The sequence below is a fragment of the Aspergillus campestris genome (genome assembly GCF_002847485.1).
Source record: "Aspergillus campestris IBT 28561 chromosome Unknown P168scaffold_2, whole genome shotgun sequence".
Lineage (NCBI taxonomy): Eukaryota > Fungi > Ascomycota > Eurotiomycetes > Eurotiales > Aspergillaceae > Aspergillus > Aspergillus campestris.
In genome coordinates, this window is record NW_020194337.1 from 1,830,377 (window position 1) to 1,855,476 (window position 25,100).

A 25,100-nucleotide genomic window follows, 5' to 3' on the forward strand; every position below is an offset into this window, starting at 1 on the left:
TATCCGACGGCTCTGATGGTCTATCAGTGATACGTCGACCTGCACCTCCCTCGGCAGGTTGTGGTCTTCATTAGGATGGGCTCGTTGTCATTCTATTTGAAGATTTCGGACGAAATATATTATTCACAGAGGAAGCTGTGTCATTGCTCTTTTTCTATCACTTTTAATCATAAACTCAGGGAATAAATCCCATTTAGCAGTCACAGCATATGTGCAATCACTACCAAACCTTGCCAGAAGCCTTGATCATGTTTCATCCTATGTGACTGTCTGAATAAGGCAACGCCTCAATAAATATACATACAAACTCAGAATAGCTATAACTAGACTCTGTTATCCTCCCGGATCAAATCCGCCGCCTTCTCCGCAACAGCGTAAACAGTAGTCTGGATGTTTCCGCGCGGGATAAGCGGAATGATACTGGCGTCGACGACGCGCAATTTCGAGCACCCATACACCTTCAGTCGAGAGTCCACGACACCTCCAATTTCCTTCGGCATCATGGCCGCCGTACCAACCACGTGGTAATGCGCGAGGATTCGATCGCGCGTCAGCTCGCGCGCCGCGTCCACACCGGATGGCCGCTCGTGATGGTGGAGCCGTCTCCCGTTGGGCTTCAGCAGCGACGCCATGGGCTCCGTCGCTGCAAGCGTCTCGAGCCACTGGACGTGTCTCGCCTGTAGCTCGAGATCTAGTGGGTGCGACAGCATCTTGGGATCGAACGTCGGCAGGGCCGCTGGGTCGGGGGAGTTCAGGTGGACGAAGCCGCGCGAGAAGGGGCGGTTCAAAACGGCTACCATACTCATGTAGTTCTCGGGCTCTGACATGCCGAAAACGCCCTGGAGGCTTGGTCCCTTCTCCGGCGTGACCTGGAATGGCGCGATGGTGTACTGCGCCGACGCTTCGTTCTGATCTTCGAGCATGCTTTGGAGGATCTGGTACTGCGCCTCGTGGCGCGGATGCACACTCGCCAGGTGTTTCTGGATGAGAGGCTGCACGTCGGCCTTTGTTTCCTCGGGAAGGGACATGAACGCTGACGCTAAGGTACACAGTCCCAAGGGGCCTGCGCCCGACGTCGTCCAGGCGTCCATGGCGAGTTTGGCGACCTCGGGGTTGCGTAGGGCTTCGGCGGTCACCTGACCATCGGCCACCTCCCAGCTGAACGGCACGAAGCCGTGCTCCTGGAGGTTTTCTCCCACGTTAGGGTTGTTTACGAGAGGCTCGATGTTGTGCGCCTGGAGACGGTCGGCATCTCCGATTCCAGACAGCTCGAGCAAATGCGGCGTTTTGATGGCACCGGCGGCCAGGATCACCTCGGTGTTCGCCGACACTGTGCGCTGCTCTCCGTCGCGCCCGACGAATCGGATACCAGTGGCCTGGAATTCCCCGTCACCTCCCTTCTCCAAGAGAACCTTCTCGACCATTGCTTCTGTCACGACGCGAAGGTTCGGACGCTTGGCCACCTCGGGATTATAGTAGGTCACACCGGTATGGCTACGTGTTCGCTGCGTCCCGTGGATGCTCCCCGGGTGACAGAAAGCGCCCGTCGCTTCGCCAGACATGGGGTCCCCTGTCAGTGGGTGGTTGAGAGACTCAAACACCTTGGGCCAGGCGGCGTTGAACGCCGGGAAAGGGCCGTCGCCAAACGAGACCTGGAGCGGCCCACTCTCGCCTTGGACAGCCGGGTCGATGTACCCCAGGGACAACTCGTCCCGGATGGCATCGGACGGCGGGGTGAAAGTCTGGGATTTCCGCAGATACTGCGACAGCGATGCCCAGTTCCATCCCGCGCTGCCGAGCTTCTCCCATGCGTCGATGTCGCTACGGCTGGGGTAGATGATCATACCCATGTTGATGGCCGAGGAGCCGCCTAGGGTGCGACCACGAGGTTCCGCAATGCAGCGGCCATTCAGGGCTTCCTACCGGGGGTTTGGTTAGCGTGAGTCTAGGAATGCAGGCTAGGAGAGACATACTTGTGGGGGACTGGTGATACACCAGTCGAAGTCCGGGTTGCCATACGTGCTAACAGCGAGGCCGGGGGCGGCAATCCTGGGGTCCTCGACGCGGTTGCTGCCGGCCTCCAGCACGAGAACCCGCACAGTTGGATCCTCGGTCAGACGGCTGGCAACAACTAGCCCTGCCGTTCCTCCGCCGACGATAACATAGTCATAGGAGGTGGAGAGGTCCGTCACAGATGATAAGTCCGTTGCAGCCATGGTTGTGGTTTGTTTGACAACTCGAGGTTTAGAGCGAGAAGCTCTCTATAAGCTAAAGCCAAAGGCCCGAGGGGTAGGTGGGGGGGAAGAATTCCGTTAGTCGACCCCCCCACCCCACTTCCCCTATAATTAATTCGCATCTTCCTTTTTGTCGTTCCAGGGCGTAGACAATTGAATAAAAAGCGGCTTGTGGGTGAATATATCCGTGGTGGGGTCTCGAGGCAGTCACCAGACGAAAAACATGTTCCACAGACGATGGAAATAGCCAGTCATACATAAAGGAAGGCTTCTTGATCATCACAATTTTCTTCTTTCTACAGCGTCAGGCAGGACTACTGATTAGTCCACCTCTGGGATGATTTATCCATGCTGGAATGAGGGCCGGACTCACGCCGTTTTGCACGTTATACCCCATCCAGCCGTGGGACCCACCCCCGGCTGTCAAGCTATCAGGCCGACAGGAGTGAACCGGATATCCGGGTGGATCCCACGCCGTAACCGCGGGAAGTTGCCTCCATTAAACTTGATGTTTCGTCTCCAGCTCTCACCAGGCAGGACACGAAGTGCCAAATGCCAGAGCGAACCGTTGTGCTAGTCCTCGCCCGGCCGTGGGGGCTGATTTGATCGGGCCATGCTACTGGAATATCCACTTCCATGCGCCATTACTTTCGGTCTCAACCCGAGGGCTTCGTCTTCAGGGTGGGGCGTCCTCATCTAAACCATGATCCTTCCCAAAGTCCTGCACGAAATCCTGCGCTGTGGATGCGGGAGGACTGTGTTTTGGCCCCATTTCGGTGGTTAAAAACAACCAGCTGTCCGGGAGTCCAACTTGACACGGTCCCCCGGACATTGTCACGGCCTTTTGCTCGCAGTCATGACGCCGACATACGCTTTGGATGCTCCGCTGGCACGGAATCCGGTCATTGTTGTGACGGTCTTTGGTTTGCTCGCGACGTTCACCACTGGTCTACGTCTATATGCTCTGAAGTTGCGGCAGGTCCGGATCGGGGCCCCCGAGATTCTAATTCTGGTTGCCTTGGTAAGTTGGGGACGCAGTGGCTCTTAATGGCGTGTCGGTCTGGTACTGACACTGTCAGTTAATTGTATACATCGATATCGCTATTCAATATATCCGTGAGCTCCAGACCCAAGATCTGTCCGTACCCTCTACCAGACATTTTCCAGCTGACGATGTATGGTAGTCTCTCTCAAGGGCGGCGCAGGTCGACATATCAATGAAGTTGACCCCCAGTCGGTAGTTATAACACTTAAGGTCGGTCTCTCCATAACGAGGCATCTGTCTGCAATATTCATCTCTTCCAGACCATCCTACCCCTCGAAGCCTTATACGGGATTGTCATGAGCCTAGTCAAGACGTCGATGATGCTATTCTTCATGCGCATTTTCGGCACCAAACGAAGCTTCCAGATCAGCGTTGGGATCGTGATGACCATCGTCTGGCTCTGGGCCATCAGTGTTGTCCTAGAGACCGTGTTGCTCTGTCGTCCGCTGGCCTTCAATTGGGATATAACGATCCCCGGGGGCACCTGCGGAGACCGCAACGGGACGTATGTTTCCGCCGGCGTGCTCAATCTGGTGACGGACCTAATGGTCATGGCACTTCCGGTGCCTCATATTTGGAAGCTACAGTTAAACACGGCCAAGAAGATTGCACTGATTTTTGTCTTTTGCATGGGATTGCTGTAATTACTCCTCTCCCCTCCAACCCCACTAACTATTGGCGACGTGGCTAAAAATCCCAAGTGTCTCTGTCATCAGTATCGTCCGCCTATCATCACTCATGGCCATCGACTTCAACAACATCACCCACTCCGTCCAGATGGGCGTCATGTGGACCGTGCTCGAGCCCGAGCTAGCCATCATCTGCGCCAACATGCCGCTTATGAAACCCATCATGGCACGCGCTTTCCCGGGGCTGTTTTCTACGGCCCAGGCCACGTACTCCGTCTCGCACGGGCAGGACTTCCAGCGCATCCACGAACCCGGCGCCGCCATCTACCCGATGAATCGCCTCGACCATGACCCCGTGAACACCCAAGTTTCCAGCGGCAGTAATACGTCCGGCTCCCGGCCGTTCCGGAATAAGCGGGACCCCGATGCTGATCTGTTCATGACAACGCGCACGGTGGACTTTGAGTCTGATGAGCAGCATCTCACTGGCCCTGGAGGTATCGGCGTGAGTCATCAGTTTGATGTCAAGTATGATTACCGTCGTTCTTGATATCTGCGACTCAAAAGGAACCAAAAATAAAAATAGAATAAAAATTAAAATAAAATTGAAAAAAATAAAAATAAAAATAAAAATAAAAATAAAAAAGCACAAGGAAACAAAAAAAGTGAAAGAAAGATATAGACAAAGCCAAGTGCCTTGGTTATTTAATCTAATAATTTTTACAGAAATCCCCATAGTATAGAAACTTTTATAAGGGTCTCTGCTCAACACCATGTCTCTCCCTATAGTCAACGTCTCCGCATTGTCGATGCAATATATTTCTAGTCAAGCAACTCAATACAAAGAGCACTCACGCCAAAGACGTAACATGGTGTGCAAAATTCACCTTTAATAACTATTCCACTGCAGATAGGTCACGCGCCGGCCGGCTCGTAGTATGGTGGACGAACACACATTCTCAATATCCAAGAAAATCTGACGAGCCTCCGAATATTGGGACGTCCAATATTTATAGATGATATCGCCGTATTTTAAGTCCCCCACATGCGGAAAAATCCCACGATCATAGTTATCTGCAATTGTTTCCCAATTGTCGTCGGCAACCTCCTCGTAAGGGCGCGATCCGACCACAATCTCGAACATAAGGCAGCCAAGGGCGAATAAGTCAGTCTAGAACAATTGAGGCGAGTCAGGGGATTTCCCATATCGGTCCTCTTTCATAACAACTGAGGCTATGTCACTGATGCCAGAGCCTGCAAAGTCGCAAAGCTTGATTGATAGATCATCCGCAACGAGAAAGTTGCGGGCACTGATATCTCCGTGTATCACAGAATATGCATGGATAAATCACACTGCATTAATAGCAAACTCCCTCTAAGTATCTTTGATCAGATTGGCCACATCCGCAAAGTTCTTCCGGATATAATCGCGAAGGTGCCCATTGTGCATGTAAGGGAAGCGAATGCCGGCCTCTGTTATGTCGAGACAGTCGAGAATGTCCTTGTGCTTGGGAACAGATCGATAAATGCACTTCTCCCGCTCAATGCTCATCAAAGAGAAGGACTCTTCCTCTTACATGGATAAAGCAGTCTCTTTACTACATCTCAGGTCATGTCGAAGGGGACTTTTTAGAACCTCGGTGTCGCTGTAAGTTTCGCAACAAATCATCCCCGAAGAACCAAAAGCGACCATCGGCCGTCGCACACCAGCGGGGTATATGATTATTGGGTAATTCATAACAACATCAACATATGGAACGCTTATGGGATAAGGGTATTGTGTTATAAAGATAATTTGAAATTATATTGTCCAGGAGTAATTAGATATCTTATAGAAGGCCGGCTGTGTATTGTATGTTAGGGATATCAGTCATATCCAGCCTACCAACATGCCGTTCAGTATTTGGTGCAGTGGCTAAGATCTTATATAATCTCAGGACCAGAAATTTCTGACACTCCCATGACAGACACACTGCAGCTTATTTCCCTAGCAGCTAGATGAAGAGGCACCCGCGAAGTGGTTACCTATCTTTCTATATTTTCCTTTCAGAAAGTCACTCCTTGGAAATTTGGTTATTCTTACCCTACTCATTGAATCTAAAATCTGATTTGCATTGCTAGGATTGTGGACAGTTCACTTGATCACACTGCCATCGTTATCAGAGGCCATCGTTATCAGAGCCTGAAAGCATGGACCTTGGGTCTGAAATTCCCAGCTAGACATCTTCATGCTCTTTGCTTTAGGTCCAGACGACGTCACCGTAAGACATAACCCTTGATATGTTTGTTTACAATGGGATGCGTAACATGTTACGAGCAAAAATCGAAAGCGACAGTAGAGTCCCGCGTATCCAACTAGTAAATATATGATTGCCTTCCAGTGTTAACAGCGCCAGATGGGTTGTCAAGATTTTGTGCGGCCATTTCAAGGCGGCACCAACAATGTTGGACACATACAGTGATTCGCAGCGAAAAACAGGAGTCTATACTAGGCAAAATGCGCCTAACGGTCTATCCACCTTGTACGGTCTACATCGATGTCTTGATATGAAATAACATCACACTTTAATATAGCTCATTTGATACCCCCATTGTGTGATATTACTGCTACCGACTTAGTGTGTTTGCGTTCCTGGATCAGCCATGCATATCAGAGACCAAACAGCTTCACTCTTACTTAGAATTCCTTTCTTCTGATTTATCATAATCATGGCTATTATTATCATTATATATTATTATTCTTTGTTGTATAATAATGGATCATTGTAAACAGCAAACGTGTCAGCTAATTAGCGGGGTTTTCTTTCGCAGATGATATCTCGAGTCTAACCAGAGTTCACGATCTTTTTGATCGTTATAACATTCATCAAAACCCATCAATATCCTGGCCCTTCCCATCGGTCCTCCCACATTCTTAATATACTAGAAAAGTAAGCCTTCTGTAGATCACCCACATGAATATGACGGGTAGACGGGTAGTTCTGCCGGACCAAGCAATCATCATACTTCAGGCTATTCGCGGCGCCTTGGAAGGTTAATTTTTCCGCAATACTCCGTGACTGTTTTACTATAGATCTACACGATCTCGGCTTATCCCCCCACCGAATATGCCGTTCAATTTCGGAAGTTGTGCGCAAGATGGGGTCTACAAGTCAAATAACGTTGAAAACGCTTGTTTCACGTCATTTAGCCAGTTTCATGCAGAGTACCTCCTGGCCCACCGCTAAAGTCTATAAAGAGCTATCCAACCGCACGAACAATCTCCAATCCATCAGCTCATCCATCCACTCCAGGCGTGCGAAAAAACACTGAAAAATTCCCTGACCATGAAGACCACCCAGATCCTCTCCGTGGCCGCTGCCATGGCCGGCCCCATTGCCGCGCAGGAGATCTGCGAGCAGTACGGCACCATCACCCAGGGCCCCTACATCATCAACAACAACATGTGGGGAATGGACTCGGGAACCGGCTCCCAGTGCACCACCCTCGACGGCGGCTCGGACGCCGGCGTCGCCTGGCACACCACCTGGACCTGGTCCGGCGGAGAGAACTCCGTCAAGACCTATCCAAACTCGGGCCTGGTGCTCGAACCGAAGCTGGTCAGCGATATCACGAGTATTCCCTCGACTGCAGAGTGGAGCTACGACAACACTGATATCCGCGCCGACGTCGCCTACGATCTCTTCACTGCTGCGGATATCAACCATGTCACGTACAGTGGTGACTACGAGCTGATGATTTGGTGAGTTTTCTTTTCCTTTTCCCACCTATATTCTTTAGGCGAGGGCTCTTTCCGAGTTGCTATGTATATGCCCTACATATACCGGTATGTATTTCTAACAATTTTGTGACCAGGCTCGGCCAATACGGCGAGGTCGGCCCCATCGGCTCAGTAATCGACAGCGCCGAGGTCGGCGGCCAAACCTGGGACATCTACAACGGCCCCAACGGTGACATGAACGTGTACAGCTTTGTTGCCGCGGAGCCAGTCACGTCCTTCGACACGGACATTAAGGAATTCTTCACCTATTTGACTGAGAAACAATCCTACCCTGCGGACCAGCAATACCTGCTCAGTAAGTTCTATGCGCCGCGCAGATTTTCCTGAACCGTATAGTGTCATGAGATGAACTAACTGTTGCAGCCGTGCAATTCGGCACTGAGCCCTTCACTGGTGGAGAGGCGACCCTTACTGTTAAGAACTGGTCTGCTAGCGTGGCTTAGAGGTTTTGATTCTTTGAACTTTGGGCTGGTTCAGAATGCAGATGGCAGTGAAGAGTTTTTTAAAACTGTAACGAATTGTTTGGCATTCGTTTCACACCATGCTGCAATTGGTCTTGATCTTAGTAGACATTGAACCAAATGCATTCAGTTGTCTTGGAACGCTAAATGTGATATGTATCCGCAGAAGCCAAGAAATAAATATAGAAGCATCATTGGTCTAGTGGTAGAATTCATCGTTGCCATCGATGAGGCCCGTGTTCGATTCACGGATGATGCACTATTCTTATCTTTTTATTTTTATATCTCCCCTTCTCCCCTTATTGAGAGGACTTTATTAATCTTAAATTATTTTTTAAATTGTGCCAACCATTTAAAAAAGCTCCAATGACTGTTGCATTATGCTTATTATTAGGGCGACGCTTTAATCAACCATCTAGCCGATACCGACCGACGACGCAGGACTGCATTAGCGGCGCAGCCAGATGTATAATATATATTAATCGATACGGTAGACTTCAGACCTTCGCTGCACATCCAAGGACAAGGCAGCCCACCATCGAAATGGGAGCCTGAAACAGAACCGGCGCCGGAACTCCTGTCCACAAAGTTTTACGTCAAGAATGATTGCGCAAGGAACACACACCCACACCCACACCCACACCATCCATCTGAAGGTGGAAAACCATCTACGCTCCGGCGAATCTGCGCGTTGCTAGACATATGAAACGAAAACAGACATGCCACTACCTAATCAGTCTAGGCCAGCCTCTACGTTGGCATGGTATGAGTGTGCTTATGTGCAGCGTCAACCCTCTGCTGAGATTCTTTACACAGCAGATCGTTGGCCGGGCATGTTGAATCTAAGCCCTTAGAATCGGCGTGGTGGCTGTATGCTGTGCATGGCGGTGTTGGCAACCATCCGTCTAACTATCAGTAGTCTATCTCCACTTGTCGTACTCCGTGCTTGGTTCACTCTTGGTGTGGCACATGACGAGGCTCTGCCATTGGAATTGTCAATTGTAGGAGTCGATAGATAGAGATAGACCGCCAGCTAGCTACTGACTCATCGGTGACCTGCGTGGGGAGCAAAATAACCTACTTTTCAAGCCCAATGTGCCTTAAACTTCTAGTATTGTTTGCAATGCAACGTGAGTAGGACGGACCCAGGAAGGAAGAGACCAATCGAGAGTCACCGAGGAAGACTCTAGTGTGTCAGTGCTCAAACTGACGAACCGGCAAATCAGACGTCGAAGCGTGCCAGATATCCTGGCTCGGGTCTCGCGGGAGCCGTTTGTATGCTTACTATGAATAGGTATTTGGGGGGCGATGAGGGGAAGATGTGGAAGGCTGGTTGGGGGATGGGCAGTGTAGATGATTTAGTTGCTATGAGAGACTCGGGCTAAACTGAAAGAGGGGTTCCTTGGACTATCATGATTTGAGATTGGTTGATGGGGGGGTACAGAGCCTTGCACTAGGTGGTTTAGTGTCTCTAAAGTACTTCTAGGGCTGACTTCGGCCCTGAAGGTAGGCGGTATACTTGATACAAGCCACTTTCAAAGTAAGACCTCGAAGGCTATAAAAGGGTGCGTTGATCATCAATTCCCCAACTCTCCAACCAGTCCTCCACACCCCGGTACACTATACAACAACTCCCATTACAAGTTTTACTACCAGACCTACTATAAATACTACTATAAATTCCATATTACTTCATCTATCAGCTCATCAAAATGCGTTTGCTCACCATCTCCACCCTCTTCACCCTGGCTGCCACCGCCCTGGCCGAAACCAAATACACCTCGTGGTCGCAAATGAAAGAAGGCCTGCCCGAGTGCACAAACCAGTGCCTCGACAAAATGTACAAGAAGACCACCATCGAGAAACACTGCGGCGACGACGCCAGCATGGACTGCATCTGCTCCATCCCAGTCGCCGGCAAAAAGAAGAACACCATGAATGAGGCCATTCGCGCCGTGTCCCCGTGCATCCAGAAGGAGTGTGACGGCGGCAGCACCAACGGGACGGAGGTGGCGATTCAGTTCGCGGACCGCTGGAACGGGGTGATTGATGAGCAGTGCAAGAGGCGTGATCCTAGTGGTGAGTTTTCTGGTTCCGACTTAGTGTTGGTGAAGAAGGATTGCTGATTTGTGGTGCTATTGATTAGATGATGATGATAAGGATGAGGAGAATGCTGCTTCGGTGCCTGCGCTGGGCTCCGGGATGATTGTTCTGTCTACGGTGGCTATCATGGGGGGCTTCATGCTATGATTGTTTCTTCTTATGGGCTTTTCAGATTCCTTTTTCTATATTCATTGTTGACATACTCATTATACCCGATGGCGAGCTACCGCATACTTCGATCATACTTGCATCATTCGCATATAATTATTTGAACCAATTTTTAACCACTAAATATGATGAAATATGTAATATAATGTGTCCCTATTATTGATACTGGGTAAATCATTATTTATTTCCTCAGCAGTAATGCTCTATATAGCCAATGTGAGAGTCAGTTCTGCTTGATTTCTATGATACTATGGTCTACCTTTGTATATAGATTTGATGGGTGCAATGCAAGATATCAACTCATGAATCCCAAAGCTCTGGATTGTAGATGAGTACAAGATCTAGCATTCAAGTGCTCTGACACAGGGCTAGCTAGTTGCGGGGCCACAAGCAGGGGTGTATTTGCCTGGTAGAGAGAAGCGAGGGAGATGATAGGAGCCGTCGCCCCGTGCTGTACTCAACTCCAATCTGGATATGTCTATGCAAGGGTGCATACCATCAATATCTCGTTGCTGAGATAGGACGGTGCATACTGTTGTATGCCCGGGGACATATAGTATCTTCATGCAGTGGGATTGGAGAAGATTATGGCTCCTAGTGTACAGTATTTCCTTGCATATGTTATGATACAACTGGAATTCCGACTTCCTCGCATAGAGTAGTATCCTGGCGTAATTCATTACTTCAACGGGGATTCCCTTCGTTATTCTAAACAGCGACTGTTATCCGCCGTTATTCGCACCCGCTGGCACTTCAATTAGATTTTCTATCGGACCATCGCATTAATTACCCAACTATCTTCGAGTAAAAGCAGAACATCTCAGCCATGAAGCTGCTGGCTGTTCTCTGTGCTGTCTCTTTTGCCGCCCTGGTGGCATCAAGCCGCGTCCAAGAGACCAGCCAAGTTGAGGACCCAAAGCTGAATTGTGTAAAAGACGTGCGTAATCGAACCCCGCCAATGCTATCGAATATAGAGCTCACATAAGCATTAATAGGCTCGGGGCCGGTATCAGTGTTGTCCTGAGGGCAAGTCTTGGGCTGAGGAATGGGGTTGTCTTTGTGTTTGCATGGTAAGTGATCAGTCTCTGAGCGGGTGGAATGGTTGATAAAACTAAATTAGAATCGGAACAGGATAAAGACGGTGTAAGTATTGGTTCCCTGGCTACAAGCGAGTTGTAAAAATAAGGCTGACAAGGGGGCTTTGAATAGTGCACGGTAAGTGATGAATCTCTGGCTGGTATAGGATTTTCGGTCTTTCCCTCTTGTCTTGATCCAGGCTTTCTCTACCAAGTTAGGTTACCCCGGACTTTTATGCGAATGCAGAGGCTTAGTTTGAACTATTCACTCCATGATTAGACTGCCTAACCCACGGGTTGGCTGGGTTTAGGTTTGACTTAACCGTAGACATCATCATGTAGATGGATAGTCTACTTAAAACGTAGGAATAGTCAAGGAATATTAACATTCAATTCTTTGAACAAGTCTCTACCATTGAACATAAAACTCACAATATGATCTAGTGTAAGTACATCATTGAATGTGGCACATGCAGGCTCCATTTCATAACCAAAAAAACAATATACATGCTAGTAAGTAGTGGCAGTCCCCACAGTGATGCAATGAGGGGAAGCCCCAAACAACTTCACCACACATCCACTCTCCCACTTCCACCCTTACCCTCAAGCATCACAACACAGGACGAGAAAATAGGACAATATATATATTGGAGGGGAAAAAAAAGAAAGAAAGAAAATGAATCCAACAGTCCTCCTCCTCGGCACCTGCGACTCCAAATGGTCCGAACTCGCCTTCCTCCACGCCCAACTCCAAAAACACCAAAACCCACCCATCACCACCCTTCTCATGGACGTCGGCCGCACCCCGACGGACCATCCTCTCATTGACATTCCCCACCCGGATTCTACCAGCAACACTCCCAATATAAACAGCAATAATGAAGACACCAAAAATAATGAAGAAGAGAGAATATCCACCCTCCCCCGCGCAACCTACCTCCAAAAAATGACCACCCACGCCATCACCCAGACCACGCACCTCCTCACCACAAACACCATCCACGCCGTCCTCTCCATAGGCGGCTCCTGCGGCACCAGCCTCGCAACAGCCGTCATGCAGCGCGCCTGTCCCATAGGATTTCCCAAGCTGATGGTGTCGACCATGGCGAGCGGGGACGTGCGGCCTTATGTGGGCGAGTCGGATATCACGCTTATGTATAGTGTTGTTGATATTGCGGGCGCGAATACGATTTTGAAGCGCGTTTTGAGGAATGCGGCTGCTGCGGGGGCGGGGATGGCGGTTGCTTATTTTGATTCTTTAGCTCCTTCGGTGGGTGGGGTGGAAGGGGTGGGTTCTGGGGCTACTGGTGCTACTACTGGTACAGTTACTGCTGAGAAGGGAGGCGAAGGGGAAAGGGAAAGACGAGAAAAAGACAAGCCCAAACGCATCGGCGTCTCCATGTTCGGCGTGACGACGCCCTGCGTGGACGCCGCGCGGGCGCACCTAGAAGCCAAATACGGCTTCGAAGTGTACGTGTTCCACGCGACGGGCGCAGGAGGGCGCGCGATGGAGCGGCTTGTGCGCGAGGGGCTGCTAGACGGGGTGTTGGACCTGACGACGACGGAGGTGGTGGATGAGGTGGTGGGCGGGGTGTTGAGTGCTGGGCCGGAGCGGTTGCTGGAGGCGGCGCGGGCGGGCATCCCGCAGGTGGTGAGTGTGGGGGCGTGCGACATGGTGAATTTTGGGGCGGTGGGGACTGTACCCCTCGAGTTTGTGCGGGAGAAGAAGAGGGTGTTGCTGGAGCATAATGCTGCTGTGACGCTTATGAGGACGACTGGGGAGGAGAGTGCGCGGGTGGGGGAGTTTATTGGGAGGAGGTTGAAGGGGGAGGTGGTGAGGGCTGAGGTGGTGAATGTTTTGTTGCCTGTTGGTGGGGTGAGTATGCTTGATGTGCCGGGGCAGCCGTTTTATGATCCTGCGGTGGATGGGGTGCTGTTTGAGACGGTGGAGAGGGAGTTGGAGGGGAGTGGGATCCGGGTGGTGAGGGATGAGCGCCAGATTAATGACCCGGGGTTTGCGGTGCGGGCGGCGGAGATGTTGGCTGAGTTGATGGGGCTGTCTTAAAGTGACCTGGGGTCATTTACATGTACATAGGAAGTGGAAGACTTGATCGACACGGTATGATTATATTTTCAATACCTCTACATTAAGACATCTTAGCAGCACTGTTGAATGCAAAAGACTCCAAAACCGCCAGTACAACCCAAACTACCCATCAAACCCCTGTATGCCACTTTTTTATGCCGTTGAAGGTCAAAACTTTTGAGCCCGCAGTTGATAGAGCTCATGATATCGTCGTAACATCGTGATCATGTTGAACAAAGGTCTAGATCCGGGTATAGCAAACATCGACAAAGGAAAGGAAATAATCAATTAAACACCCCGCTTAGTAGCGGTAGTGCTCGGCCTTGTAGGGACCGCTAACGTCCAGACCCAGGTACTCGGCCTGCACGGGGGTGAGCTTGCTCAGCTTGGCGTTGACGTGCTCCAGGTGCAGCAGGGCGACCTGCTCGTCCAGAACCTTGGGCAGGACGTAGACGCCGACCTCCTTCTTGCCGGTGGTGCCGAACTCGATGTACTTCTGGCCGAACGCGGCATCCTCGGCCTTGAACAGGGCGATCTGGGCCAGGACCTGGTTGGAGAAGGAGCACGACATGACGAAGGAAGAGTGACCGGTGGCACAGCCCAGGTTGACCAGACGACCCTCAGCCAGCAGGATGATGTGACGGCCGCTGGCCATGGTGAAGCGGTCGACCTGGGGCTTGATGTTCTGGACCGACTTGGCGTTGGCCTTGAGCCAGGCAACGTCGATCTCGATGTCGAAGTGACCGATGTCTATTGCAATTAGTATGAGATGATAAGACAAGAGAGGGAGGAGTGGAACGTACTGCAGACGATGGCGTCGTTGCGCATGGCCTCGAAGTGACGGCCAACCAGGATGTCACGGCAGCCAGTGGTGGTGACGAAGATCTGACCCTGGGAAGCGGCCTCCTCCATGGTGGTGACCTCGAAGCCCTGGACGGCAGCCTGGAGGGCGTTGATGGGGTCAACCTCGGTGACCAGGACGCGGGCACCCATGCTGTGCAGGGCGGAGGCGCAGCCCTTGCCAACGTCACCGTAGCCGGCAACGACGGCAACCTTACCGGCGATCATCACGTCGGTGGCACGCTTGATACCGTCGACCAGGGACTCCTTGCAGCCGTACAGGTTGTCGAACTTGGACTTGGTGACGGAGTCGTTGACGTTGATGGCGGGGACGAGCAGCTTGCCGTCCTTGAGCATGCGGTAGAGGTGGTGCACACCGGTGGTGGTCTCCTCGGAGACACCGAAGCAGCCCTTGAGCTGCTCGGGGTACTTGGAGTGGACGAGCGAGGTCAGATCACCACCGTCGTCGAGGATGAGGTTGAGCTTCTGGCCGTCCTTGAAGGCCTTGAGCTGCTGCTCCAGACACCAGTCGTACTCCTCGTCGGTCTCACCCTTCCAGGCAAAGCTAGGGAGGATTAGCGAGTGATAATCGAGATCTGACCAGAAATTGACTTACACAGGGACACCGGAGGCGGCAATGGCGGCAGCGGCGTGGTCCTGGGTGGAGAAGATGTTGCAGCTGGTCCAGGTGACCTCGGCACCGAGAGCGGTCAGGGTCTCGATGAGGACGGCGGTCTGGATGGCTATAGGAAGTTAGGCCATGACTTCGTGCAAAAGAGGCGGATCAACCTACTCATGTGCAAGCAACCAGCGATACGGGCACCGCTCAGGGGCTGGGCGGGAGCGTATCTCTCACGGATGGCCATGAGACCGGGCATCTCGATCTCAGCGAGCTCGATCTCGCGGCGGCCGAAGGCAGCCAACGACTATAAGCAGTTAGTAGACGGAACAATCAATCATCACGACACCGTCGCGGGGGATTGAGTTCATTTCGGGAGACGTACGATGTCGGCGACCTTGAACTGTTGAGCGGGGGCAGCCATGGTGATGGTATGAGTGATGAGAGACTGTCAGGAATCAAGGTCAGCAATGGGTTCGAAATGAATTGAATGTCGAACTGGAGAAGGCAACATACCGAAAAAGGTGATAAAGATAGGGGAGAGAGTGGGTGGATGGGAAGAGAGGAAAAGGAGGAGAGGAGAAAGAAGTGAGGAGGAGAAGAGGGAGAGAAGAAAAGAGAGAAGAAAACAGAGCGGTGGGTGGGGCGGGAGGGGGGGGCGAGCGAGGGGTAACAGAGCAACGATACTGTTAGGCGGGGCTGCTGTTCGGATTATCTACCGTCCGGCTGACGTGAAGTTTTTTCGGTTTAATGCGCTTCACCGATACGAGTCTGGATCGATTTATTCGGCGGTATTCTAGTTGGAGATATTTAAACAATATATACTATTTTCGGTCATTTATCCCACATCCATATCAGGTCAGATTCGGTGCCAACATTGGTGATTGTGCTGACAGAATCAGCTGCATAAGTCTGCTCTTAGTCAGCCCCGCTTATCCAGCATCCACCATCAGACATAAGCCCACCACAACACCTACTGGTATACTACTAGGTACTACCTTACCTAGTAACGGGCTATACTGACTAGACCTGATATGACCCCCTATCTTCGCGCTGGCGTGTTATGCTGGTAACCGAAGAAACCAAGCAAACCCCGAGAGATCCCACCCGCAAGGATCAACAGAACCTTCCTTTGTTGATAGAGACCCTTGGATACTGGCTAGAGAAAGCACTTGATATCCCCGGCTTCTTCGCTCCGTCTTGAGTTTGGGTAGATTAAGCTCACTTCGCGTCGGCCTGGCTGTTGCTGTTATTGTCTTTCGCCCCGTAGATCCATCATTGGCAGTAGTTCTCACGCATCTCATCGGTGATCGATGCAGCAGTGTGGCCATATTCTGCCTCCATCCAACCGCTCCACTCCCAATCAATCCACTCACCGAATTGCCATGTTATATCTCTCTTCCACCGGAGAAGAGGTGAAATATATTGACCGAGGAGGAGGTTGCTTCCAGCGAGCATGGGCTATCTAACCTGCGGCCAAAAACGACACCAGCGAAATCCAGAACAATGACACCCCTTTTCTCGTCGGAGACACAGCCGTCGATCATCACATTCCTAGGACTCGGATCAGTGAGAACCACGTCCTAGTTGGATGTGCGTCTGAAAGCAAACGTGGATCCAAAAGCCGCTTCGACATACAGTAGCTACTATATTCCGAGGACCAGCGGCTCTTGACGACTCTTGCCATCATAGAGGGCAAGAACACCCATATCATACACAAAGAAGATTTTACCCCAACCGAAGCCACTGCGGACGATTATGTCAATCGGGTGATATCGGCAATAAACAGGGTCCCATATTTTACATCCTTCCAGCGTAATGCTGTCTGACTGTCTAAACAAGCAGGGAAGTACTCGAACCACTGCGCCCATGTCGCCATGTTCATCTTTGATTACCTCCACCGACTATCAAACAGGCGTGGGCCAGTGCGGGGCTTGTACTTTGATGAGTTTGGTGAGACTGGGGGCATGACATTCCGTCGACTGTTGTTCGCATTTGTGGCTCGCCCACTAAAACAATATGAGACATTGCATATGCAAAGCCAGTCAGTCTGACCTTTTGGTTTTTGTTACCACGCATTGCTATGGAGAAATCGTTCTTTTCTTTGGCCAATTTTTGATGTTATTTCTTTGGATAATACCTTACTGCCTGTTCTCTTCCGTGATTAGACAGACCAAGTTCATTGTGAGGCTTCATACCTATTTCTAGAAATGAAGAGACGACGTAATCAATGTCATTTACTGGCTCCCAGAATCTAAGTAGGCTTTCGCAGAAAGGCAATATAATGGCTACACTGTATCATGAAGTAAGGTCCTATTTATTCAATGATAAACCGCTGAAATTGAGGCCCAGCCTGCACCCACGTCCGTAGAAAAGTCCGCGCCAATCCAACTCGCGTACTGATCCCGTCTCGCGTCGCGACAACCATAAGATTCACGATGAACGTAAAGTCCGACTCGATACCGATCGGGGAGTCTCCACGCAGAGGAGATCCCTTCCCATCAGGCCAGCGGAGCACGGTGGGGTCGTCCATAAACCCACTCGTTCGGAAGTCACTGTGCTCTAGATCCTCGGCGCACGCATACACGAGGGACAGCGCAAACACGTCCAGTGTCTGAGGACCATCGCGGAGCTGTTGCTCGTCTGCGGTACGGGGAGCGACGAAAGCGACGTTGCCAGTCTCGGTCCGGAGACAGAAGTAGCCGTTTGAACCTGTTGGTGGGACCACGTGGAGCGATAGGGCTTGAGAGTAAGCGATGACTCGGCCGGGTTGAGATGCGACTTCAATGTCTAGTCCGTCGCAGATTGTGGTCCGAGCCGGATCATGCGGTGGGTGAGTCCCGACCCCAAGAGCATCCAGTGCCAGGGTGGGGAGGGATGTCCATTTCGAAGTCACTAATTTGAGAGATTCGTCCCAGCTCGCGCTGGCACTGAGCTCAGGGGGTGGTCGGCTCGGATAACAACCCTCCCTCCAGGCTGTGATTATGGCCAGTTCGGCAAAATGTCGATAGTTCTGGTCGTATGTGTCGTTGGCCGGGTCTTTGAAACTGGGGTTCAAGATGCGTAGCCCATCTGTGGCAGTGCCGTCTGAAGCAACGGCCCAGGTGGCAAGAGACCCGGCCATGGTCCAGAGTGCGAACGATTCTGCGGCAATGGTAATACTGAGGTTCCCTTGATCGGGGATCGTGATGGGACCTCGAGCGGAGCACCAGGCCCATGAAGGGAAGACCTCTCCGTTGGGCGGGAGCCGACGCTGGAGGGACCCGTTGGCGGTCATCCATAGGATAGCATGGTCGAATTCCCTTACCGGGATGCCGGACAGATGGTCGGACCCATACAGCGAGTTTAATACACCCAACATGGCGTACAGGATGTCCGATTCGAAGGTGAGCGACCTCTTGGTGAACGCCTTGACCTGTTGCTGGTAGTTCGATTCGTCTCCCATCTTCGCAGAGTCCTGCATCAGCTCGTCTTCAACTTCAGCGTTTTCCTTCGAACAGTCATAAAATACTCCGATGTCAGTGAACATCAACTCATGAGAGGACAGCTTGGACTCTTGGTAGGTCCAACCTCGCGTGTACCATTTTGCGCGCTGTATGAATATGTGGCTTGTCGGGGGCGACCTTAGAATGTGCGCCTCGCCGATCTGGGTTATCCACGGCGCTGGACGCTCTCGTTTCGAAACCCCGGACAGCCCATAGTCGACTCCCTCGCCTGCCATGGCAACCAGAGTCACGAGGGCACAGCGGTAAATATCACCCATGGCGTGGATCTGGGCCATCTTCTCGGCCTTAGAGCCTTCATCCTGCAAGATGCAGAGGCGGTCGACCCACAGATAACGGACTCCCAGCTTTGCGCAGGCGAAGATCGCATCTTCAATGGTTTGTGGGAGAGACTGGAGCAAAGAGCCTTCCTGTTCAAGAGTCGCGATGTTATCCGCTGTTGCTTCGAGGTCGGGCCCAGAGCCGCCTCCCCAGACATAGCTCAAGGCGGCATATTGGCAGCGAGGAGGAGCTCGCAAGACACATTTTTTGAGAGTATCGATCAGTCGGAATCCGAGCGGTTGTGGATCGAGGATTTCCTGTCGACACATGTATCTCTTTTTCAGGCGGCACTGTTCTAACCAGCCAGAGACTTTGTCCCACTGCACTGCTGGCGGAGGGCTTCGTAGCTGAACCAACTGATCCCCAGTGGCAGTGCCAACCATCCCGGCATGGAAACGAGCAAACTGGCCGCGGCCATACCATTTGTTTCCTTCTGAGTCTTGAGTACCTGCACGAGCATCAGTCACGGGTTATGCTCTCCTCGGGGAAACGCCATACATACACTCATCCTTGAAGCAGACAGTAAGTGCTATATCTTCCTTCATCTTAAAATACTCTCTAAATGAGTAGATCACCACTTCCGCAATTGCATCATCGTCAAAATCGCCGATCTGCTCTGCAGCGCTGGAAAACATGCTGCAGATACTGCACCGTTCCGCTCTCTCTTGCAACCCCTTGACGGTACCCAGAGAGAGTCGCAGACAGCAGACGCCCATCTTATTTACAGCTTCCCGATTTGCATCCTCGCTTTTCCACCTTGCAGATGGCTCTTCGTACATCCCACATCGCATGATATGCCCTAGTCTCATGTGCGCGCATCCTTCGCACAGTCGGGGTGTGTGATCCGGGACCCGGGAGCATCTCTCGCATGGCTCATGGAAGCAGAAGCTACGGTACCCGTCGAGGACCTCTTTGGTTTGGTCATATCCTTTCCCTAGTGGAGAGTAATCTGTCAGGCAGTCGCATTGGGTGCATGTTTTGGGGGCGTTTGCTGCTTGGGTTGGGCGCCCTGCGGGGTTGTCGGGATGCTCTTTAGGGCTGTGGGGTTTTAGGAGTGTCATTTTGAAAGACACGCCAAAGCTAGATCCTGGTTATACCACAGAACAGGACGATCTCGTCCAGAAAACAGATAGTTGATATAAGCACCGACTGATTGACATTCAGCCGCACTCGACTATCTGGTGGGCGGGGTATCAGATGTCAGCCTCGCCTGCGACGCTATTAGTGAACTTGTGGCTATATCTAGCCAAGCTAATTGGGATTAGCGGTAGAAGGTCTATCCACAGCTCTAGAATTCCTTCAATTGACTCAACCAATCATGATACAGTTTTGAATCTTTTTACGACATGGCTGGTTAGATAGGACATCGTGGAGTATTACAGGATTCATGCCTTAGGACATATCCTGCTGGGGATATAGTCAGGTTAAGTCCTATGCCAAAACACTCGTCAGCGTTTTTGGCGTAGCGGTTGATATATCCTGATTTTGTGACATGTGGCCTTCTTAATGCCACAACAATCAGTTTTTGCAGTCGCTTGGGGTGTTGTAATTCACTGCTCTTTCAACCAGTGCCTGAGCTTGAATACCCGGTCATTGCTTCGGCTCAAGCGATAGCAAGGAGGATTGTTGCAATCTGGGATGTCTGGCTGACATTCAGAGCCAACCTTTGTAATTGGCCTACTAAATGCATTGAGTACTGCAGAAGAGAGGGTATATATAATTCTGTTATCCCACCCTGGTATACTTCTCTTCTGTGTCTTTTCCTTTCACATACATATACATTAAGCTACGACGCCTCTCCACTATCTCCATGGAAGCAACTCTTAGGTTACACATGCCATATCAATAATTAACTATCAATATATCAAGTTAAATCTGTTTACATTTATCTCCGCTCGTAATCCAGTTTCACATATTATCCTTGCAGATACCCAAGTAAGGGATCTAAACCCTCCTTCACACACCACCCCAAGCACAGCGATCACCTCCCAACCAGCAAGGCACTATGCCCTCAGACGTCACCTACATGATAGACCTTCTCTATTTCCTCGGTAGTATATTTCCATCCCTTGGTATGAAGGACCGTTACATGTGCTCCCTTCTATATAGAACAGAGACCTCCCTTCAATCATCCTCATAGACCATATTTCTCCAAGATAGATCCCATCATCTGTCTTACCTCTCTCTCCCTCCTTCTCTGTCGATCCCTTGCGCAGTCAATCAACACCTGTGCAACACACCATGTACCCCTCAACCATCCTCGTCGCCATAGCTACCCTCCACGCTACAATTACTCCTTCCGTGCTAGCCAGCCCCCTCACGGACGTGATCTCGCGCATCCAGAACTCCTGCCAGCTTGAAGGGCCTGGTAGTATCGCCAACTTGACATGTAGTAATACTGTATGCTCTACTCGTCCTGTGGTTTTGGGCTTGTGGCTTTAGCTAATGGTTTGTTTTTGCAGTGTACTGGGCAAGGGGAGGGGTGGAAAGGGGGTTATTGTGATCGTGAGCAGTATGTATTGCTTTCTGGTGATTGTGGGGTAGATGTGCTGATTGACTACGCAGGATCTGTCATTGTCTTGTTTGATGTAGGATGGTGATACAGTACTCTTAGGGTGACTTGCCTCTGTTATTATGAGTAGTGGGCTTGCTGGTGTGCTTTTGAGGGATTGAATATATTTATATTTCAGCGCCATTCGCATCAGCACTATTTCTGATTTTGTTGTGGAGTATACATCGCTATCACATGAATGGCTTTTGTCTCCTCCTACTCAGTGGGCTTTATCCTCCTAGACTTTCCCCTTCAGCATGAAATACCCCTTATATCCTCTTTCTCCTTGGCTACGTAATATCAAAAATGACTCAAGACGTTATAGATCAAACCCAGATGCAACCAGGGTATCATTGTTGCTCACTCTAATCTAACCATCGTGATCTATCTCTATCCAAAGCAGACGCAGATCAAAACATTGCGAAACACTAAAAGCAGGCCAATAAGAACTCCAAACACCTACCACCATAGTCTATTCATCCACCCACTCGGTGATCGCCCATGACCCAACCTCATCCCCCACAATAAGCCGCATCGTCGTGAAGTTAATCCGCTCATACAGATCCCGCGCAGCTCCTCGAGCCCGCTTATGCCATGGACCAGCTCCTCCAAGCCGTGCATCTTCCCGACTTCGCCAGACACCTACAAGACATCGTCAGTCAGTGATTCAATCCAACACCACCCACCAAAATACCAACTCTCAAGAGAACGCGAGGGGGAAAAAAGAAGGGAGGGGAAAGACATACAAGTCGCAAGATTCTCCTTCTTCCCATTCTTCGTCCCAAACCAATACTTCAACAACCCCCCACTCTCAACTGCCTCCTGCAACGACCACGCGTCCAGCTCATGCAGCGCAACGGGGTCCGCATCCTCTCGCAGACAAGACCGGAACTCGACGACGTAGAAATCTTGCTCTTTCCAGTGATGGCCTGTCGCGCGGGCCAAGTCGCGCAGGAAGTCGAACACCGCGTCCCAGTTGAAGGACTCCGTGTATGGCGCCGTGGCGTAGTCGGGCCGTATGGGCTTTAGCAAAGTGAGTGCCAGTGCGAGGAGTTGGTTTGGCGTGTCTAGCGTGTGCAGGTCGAGGAGGTGGTGCTTGTCGTTGTAGGGAGAGATGATGAGTTGCTGTTCGTCGTTGTCGCTGTCTGGTGCGGTGGGTTGAGTAGGGTCGTGGGTGAAATGCAGCTGGGTGGACGCCGCTGCGTTGAACTTGAGGGCGTCGGCATCCGATGTGACTTGCGCGTGGTGATGTAGGGTTGGTTGTCTTGTAATTGTATCTTGATGCGCGACGGAGTGTGGTTGCGCTTCTTCTGCCGTGAAGACGGGCTTGCCTATTTGCGGAGCCATCTCTATCTCAGCCCTAAACGGTGTTGTACGGGATTGAGCTCGTCTTTTCTTTTCTTTTCTTTTCTTTTTAAGACGGCGTAAACTATTAGAAAGGAGGAAAGAAGAGAGAACAAGTCTATAGGTACTATCTATATATGCTGCCCAAAGAACCCTGTAGGAGATACCCTGGGCAGTGTGCAAATTCCCCCGACAAGCACGCAATTACGCGTCCAAATGACCGGGTCTTCAGTGGCGACACCGGGCCGGCTTTCAGCGTAATCCTCCCCCCGAAGGATTGCCGACGCCCCCATCGCCGTGTCGGCGATGGAGATCAAGTCACTGCTATAAGATGGTCCAGATGTGGAGGAGAAAGTGACGTGCAAATTAGCCAGAACTGGGTTTTCTTTCGTGCTTGAATTGATCTTAGATTGACTGGCCGTGTTTGGAGTGTTAGCACGCCATCAAGGGTTGGTTTACTTTACTGGGTTCGGTTGTTGGACTTGAACCATGGATTGGGATATGCTTGGAAATTGCTTATTCCCAGAGTGGTTCAACTAGATTACTGTTCGGTTATCACTCGAGGCTTTCAAGCTATTGAGTATACTGATTATAGTAGTATATAAATTGATCGATGGTATCATGCTATTCTGCGAAAGAGAGGAAATAAAAAGAAAGGAAAGAAGGAAACCAAACGCCTCAGATGCTCAACATAACAGATGGAAGATCACTTGGACGGCGGTGCAGGCGGTCCCATCTTGCCCTCACCAGTGTCAACCTTCTTCTTCGGAGGCAGCGCCGGTACCTTGAAACCTCCGCTTTCTCCCCGGTTGCCGCCATTCTGGCCGCCGACCTGCGTGAACGTACCCGACTTGAACCACCTATCCTCCTCAGCCTTGCGCTTCCGGCTTAGTTCAGCCTGCACGTTGGGGTCGACGAGCTCAAGGCCCTGCACAGGAGTGAACGCGATCGTACTCGCCGTGCCGGAGCCGCCCAGCGAAGTGCCAATCCCAGAGGTGCGAAGGCCCCTAGCTTGCAGAACGCTAGCGGTGCCCGCCGCCCCGGAGCTGAATCCGCGCAGCGACGAAGCGGTACCGCTGGCAGGGGTGGCGGTGCCCCATCCTTTGTTGGATTTGCTGAGCTTGGCGCGCGTCCGCTGGTCGATCTGGGTCGCTCGGATTCGTCCGTCGTCTTGCTGGCCCAGCATGCCCAGGCCAACTGTTCCTTCGCCGGCGCCGTATCCGACCTCTGCTTCTTCCTTGCCGAATGCGACGCGGTTCTGGGCTTTGCGGAGCTCAGTCATGGCGACGGCTTCCTTGGCCGTTCGGGCTCTGCGTCCGCCTCTCTTTCGCGACGGCTTGTCGTCCGGTGTGGGGAGGGCCTTGGCGTTGGCGTTTGGAGGGGGTTCTGTCAGTTTCTCGAGGCGCTGAAAGCACTGTTGCTTCAAGTCCTCTCCCAATGTGCCTTCTGGGCTGTATTTCGACACGTCCGCCCGGGTGGCGAGTACCATCTTGGCTGAAACGATGCGGATAGCCTGTCGCTTCAGGTCGTCCGGAATGTCTTGTATCATGGGCGAGTTGTAAAGGAAACCCTTAGATCGGATGCCGATGTTCGCAAACCCAAGGCCTTCCGTCCTCTTTGAGCCTTGCGCAGCCAGGTTGCACGCAGGGATCTTGGCCAGCTCGCGCAGCCCACCCGTCTGATTGAGGAACTGAGCGGCCGTTTCGGGGCCGATCAAGGCCGCCAGGTTGGGCGCAATCTGACTCATGCGCGACTGGATGCTTTCCGTAAGGGCCGTCCGCTCCCGGTCGAGCTTCAAAATCCGTTCGCACGTGTCGAGCACCAGCTTCAGCTCGGACTCGGTCATCTCGCGCCCTCGCGTTGTAGTTCCCTCCACGGTGACCACCATCAAGGACGGGCCGTCCAGTACTGACTTGAGAGGCACGCCCACCATGTTGTCGGATGAGGACGACAGGGCCTTGATATCGTTCAGCGGGCCATTCTTGAGAATCGCAACCGTCTTAGCGTAGTCGATGGGGTTCGTGACTAGAGTTTCGAGCTCGGGAAATCTGATCGAGTAGTGATCGCGTAGGACCTTGTGTAGCCGGGTCAATTCGTCTCCGGTCGATACGGCGACGTCGAACTCGTTCCTCTCTGCCGGCGCAGCCTGCTGCTGCTGCTGCTGGTGGTATTGCTCCTCTTCGTCCACATGGTCTTCCAGACCCTGTCCCTCTCCCTCCTGCAAATCCTCCTCGTCATCTTCGAAATCTCTCAGCAGTTCTTCCGCGGTAGACATTTTGGACCACAGCGAGATGCGTCCAGTGTATGACTTTTGCGATGTGAAGTGGGAGAGACCAAAT

General features: G+C 51.5%; 11 protein-coding genes and 1 non-coding gene across 12 annotated transcripts; 6 read left to right on the forward strand and 6 right to left on the reverse strand.

Moving 5' to 3' along the window:
• Window positions 1–323: 323 nt before the first annotated feature.
• P168DRAFT_279498 (GMC family oxidoreductase) lies at window positions 324–2,216 on the reverse strand (the record flags this gene model as incomplete). The annotated part of the gene is made up of 2 exons (XM_024835790.1): window positions 324–1,919; window positions 1,974–2,216. 2 exons carry the CDS (start codon window positions 2,214–2,216, stop codon window positions 324–326), a joined length of 1,839 nt encoding a protein of 612 aa, XP_024696126.1.
• Window positions 2,217–3,090: 874 nt separating this feature from the next.
• P168DRAFT_324931 (uncharacterized protein) lies at window positions 3,091–4,458 on the forward strand (the record flags this gene model as incomplete). The annotated part of the gene is made up of 5 exons (XM_024840922.1): window positions 3,091–3,255; window positions 3,314–3,350; window positions 3,419–3,489; window positions 3,540–3,919; window positions 3,981–4,458. 5 exons carry the CDS (start codon window positions 3,091–3,093, stop codon window positions 4,456–4,458), a joined length of 1,131 nt encoding a protein of 376 aa, XP_024696127.1.
• Window positions 4,459–7,234: 2,776 nt separating this feature from the next.
• On the forward strand, window positions 7,235–8,155 carry P168DRAFT_309215 (glycoside hydrolase family 12 protein; the record flags this gene model as incomplete). The annotated part of the gene is made up of 3 exons (XM_024839281.1): window positions 7,235–7,650; window positions 7,764–7,984; window positions 8,053–8,155. 3 exons carry the CDS (start codon window positions 7,235–7,237, stop codon window positions 8,130–8,132), a joined length of 717 nt encoding a protein of 238 aa, XP_024696128.1. The 3' UTR covers window positions 8,133–8,155.
• Window positions 8,156–8,338: 183 nt separating this feature from the next.
• On the forward strand, window positions 8,339–8,409 carry P168DRAFT_t38. The gene has a single exon. It is a non-coding gene; the product is annotated as a tRNA-Gly (tRNA).
• A 1,351-nt stretch (window positions 8,410–9,760) lies between these two features.
• Window positions 9,761–10,493, forward strand: P168DRAFT_324933 (uncharacterized protein). Its single transcript, XM_024840923.1, has 2 exons — window positions 9,761–10,229; window positions 10,297–10,493. Exons 1-2 carry the CDS (start codon window positions 9,863–9,865, stop codon window positions 10,398–10,400), a joined length of 471 nt encoding a protein of 156 aa, XP_024696129.1. The 5' UTR covers window positions 9,761–9,862; the 3' UTR covers window positions 10,401–10,493.
• A 754-nt stretch (window positions 10,494–11,247) lies between these two features.
• On the forward strand, window positions 11,248–13,562 carry P168DRAFT_279502 (Tm-1-like ATP-binding domain-containing protein; the record flags this gene model as incomplete). The annotated part of the gene is made up of 7 exons (XM_024835791.1): window positions 11,248–11,358; window positions 11,417–11,491; window positions 11,553–11,564; window positions 11,617–11,636; window position 11,942; window positions 11,974–12,010; window positions 12,187–13,562. The coding sequence occupies 7 exons, from the start codon at window positions 11,248–11,250 to the stop codon at window positions 13,560–13,562; spliced, it is 1,632 nt and encodes a 543-aa protein (XP_024696130.1).
• Window positions 13,563–13,688: 126 nt separating this feature from the next.
• P168DRAFT_248678 (adenosylhomocysteinase) lies at window positions 13,689–15,588 on the reverse strand. The gene is made up of 6 exons (XM_024834132.1): window positions 15,559–15,588; window positions 15,428–15,490; window positions 15,217–15,349; window positions 15,040–15,166; window positions 14,387–14,988; window positions 13,689–14,333 (listed from the first exon to the last, which is right to left on the reverse strand). Exons 2-6 carry the CDS (start codon window positions 15,464–15,466, stop codon window positions 13,885–13,887), a joined length of 1,350 nt encoding a protein of 449 aa, XP_024696131.1. The 5' UTR covers window positions 15,467–15,490; window positions 15,559–15,588; the 3' UTR covers window positions 13,689–13,884.
• Window positions 15,589–15,851: 263 nt separating this feature from the next.
• Window positions 15,852–16,524, reverse strand: P168DRAFT_288003 (uncharacterized protein). The gene is made up of 2 exons (XM_024836694.1): window positions 15,945–16,524; window positions 15,852–15,900 (listed from the first exon to the last, which is right to left on the reverse strand). The coding sequence occupies exon 1, from the start codon at window positions 16,498–16,500 to the stop codon at window positions 16,318–16,320; it is 183 nt and encodes a 60-aa protein (XP_024696132.1). The 5' UTR covers window positions 16,501–16,524; the 3' UTR covers window positions 15,852–15,900; window positions 15,945–16,317.
• An 835-nt stretch (window positions 16,525–17,359) lies between these two features.
• On the reverse strand, window positions 17,360–19,927 carry P168DRAFT_279504 (HET domain-containing protein; the record flags this gene model as incomplete). Its single annotated transcript, XM_024835792.1, has 2 exons — window positions 17,360–19,314; window positions 19,369–19,927. 2 exons carry the CDS (start codon window positions 19,925–19,927, stop codon window positions 17,360–17,362), a joined length of 2,514 nt encoding a protein of 837 aa, XP_024696133.1.
• Window positions 19,928–20,838: 911 nt separating this feature from the next.
• Window positions 20,839–21,594, forward strand: P168DRAFT_288005 (uncharacterized protein). Its single transcript, XM_024836695.1, has 3 exons — window positions 20,839–21,266; window positions 21,329–21,378; window positions 21,432–21,594. The coding sequence occupies exons 1-3, from the start codon at window positions 21,108–21,110 to the stop codon at window positions 21,451–21,453; spliced, it is 231 nt and encodes a 76-aa protein (XP_024696134.1). The 5' UTR covers window positions 20,839–21,107; the 3' UTR covers window positions 21,454–21,594.
• A 295-nt stretch (window positions 21,595–21,889) lies between these two features.
• Window positions 21,890–22,764, reverse strand: P168DRAFT_316039 (uncharacterized protein; the record flags this gene model as incomplete). Its single annotated transcript, XM_024839954.1, has 2 exons — window positions 21,890–22,059; window positions 22,164–22,764. 2 exons carry the CDS (start codon window positions 22,762–22,764, stop codon window positions 21,890–21,892), a joined length of 771 nt encoding a protein of 256 aa, XP_024696135.1.
• A 597-nt stretch (window positions 22,765–23,361) lies between these two features.
• P168DRAFT_288006 (U4/U6-U5 snRNP complex subunit PRP31) lies at window positions 23,362–25,071 on the reverse strand. Its single transcript, XM_024836696.1, has one exon. The coding sequence runs from the start codon at window positions 25,034–25,036 to the stop codon at window positions 23,468–23,470; it is 1,569 nt and encodes a 522-aa protein (XP_024696136.1). The 5' UTR covers window positions 25,037–25,071; the 3' UTR covers window positions 23,362–23,467.
• Window positions 25,072–25,100: the final 29 nt, after the last annotated feature.

Bases quoted from the DNA above. Each gene is read 5' to 3' on its own strand.
- P168DRAFT_288003 (XM_024836694.1), bottom strand. From the start codon at position 16,500: ATGCTCGCTGGAAGCAACCTCCTCCTCGGTCAATATATTTCACCTCTT.
- P168DRAFT_324933 (XM_024840923.1), top strand. From the start codon at position 9,863: ATGCGTTTGCTCACCATCTCCACCCTCTTCACCCTGGCTGCCACCGCC. The intron at 10,230-10,296 runs GTGAGTTTTCTG...GCTATTGATTAG, and splicing joins CAAGAGGCGTGATCCTAGTG to ATGATGATGATAAGGATGAG.
- P168DRAFT_248678 (XM_024834132.1), bottom strand. From the start codon at position 15,466: ATGGCTGCCCCCGCTCAACAGTTCAAGGTCGCCGACATC. The intron at 15,167-15,216 runs GTAGGTTGATCC...AACTTCCTATAG, and splicing joins CGCTGGTTGCTTGCACATGA to CCATCCAGACCGCCGTCCTC. The intron at 14,334-14,386 runs GTACGTTCCACT...TAATTGCAATAG, and splicing joins CAACGACGCCATCGTCTGCA to ACATCGGTCACTTCGACATC.
- P168DRAFT_288005 (XM_024836695.1), top strand. From the start codon at position 21,108: ATGTACCCCTCAACCATCCTCGTCGCCATAGCTACCCTCCACGCTACA. The intron at 21,267-21,328 runs GTATGCTCTACT...TTGTTTTTGCAG, and splicing joins ACTTGACATGTAGTAATACT to TGTACTGGGCAAGGGGAGGG. The intron at 21,379-21,431 runs GTATGTATTGCT...TTGACTACGCAG, and splicing joins GGTTATTGTGATCGTGAGCA to GATCTGTCATTGTCTTGTTT.
- P168DRAFT_288006 (XM_024836696.1), bottom strand. From the start codon at position 25,036: ATGTCTACCGCGGAAGAACTGCTGAGAGATTTCGAAGATGACGAGGAG.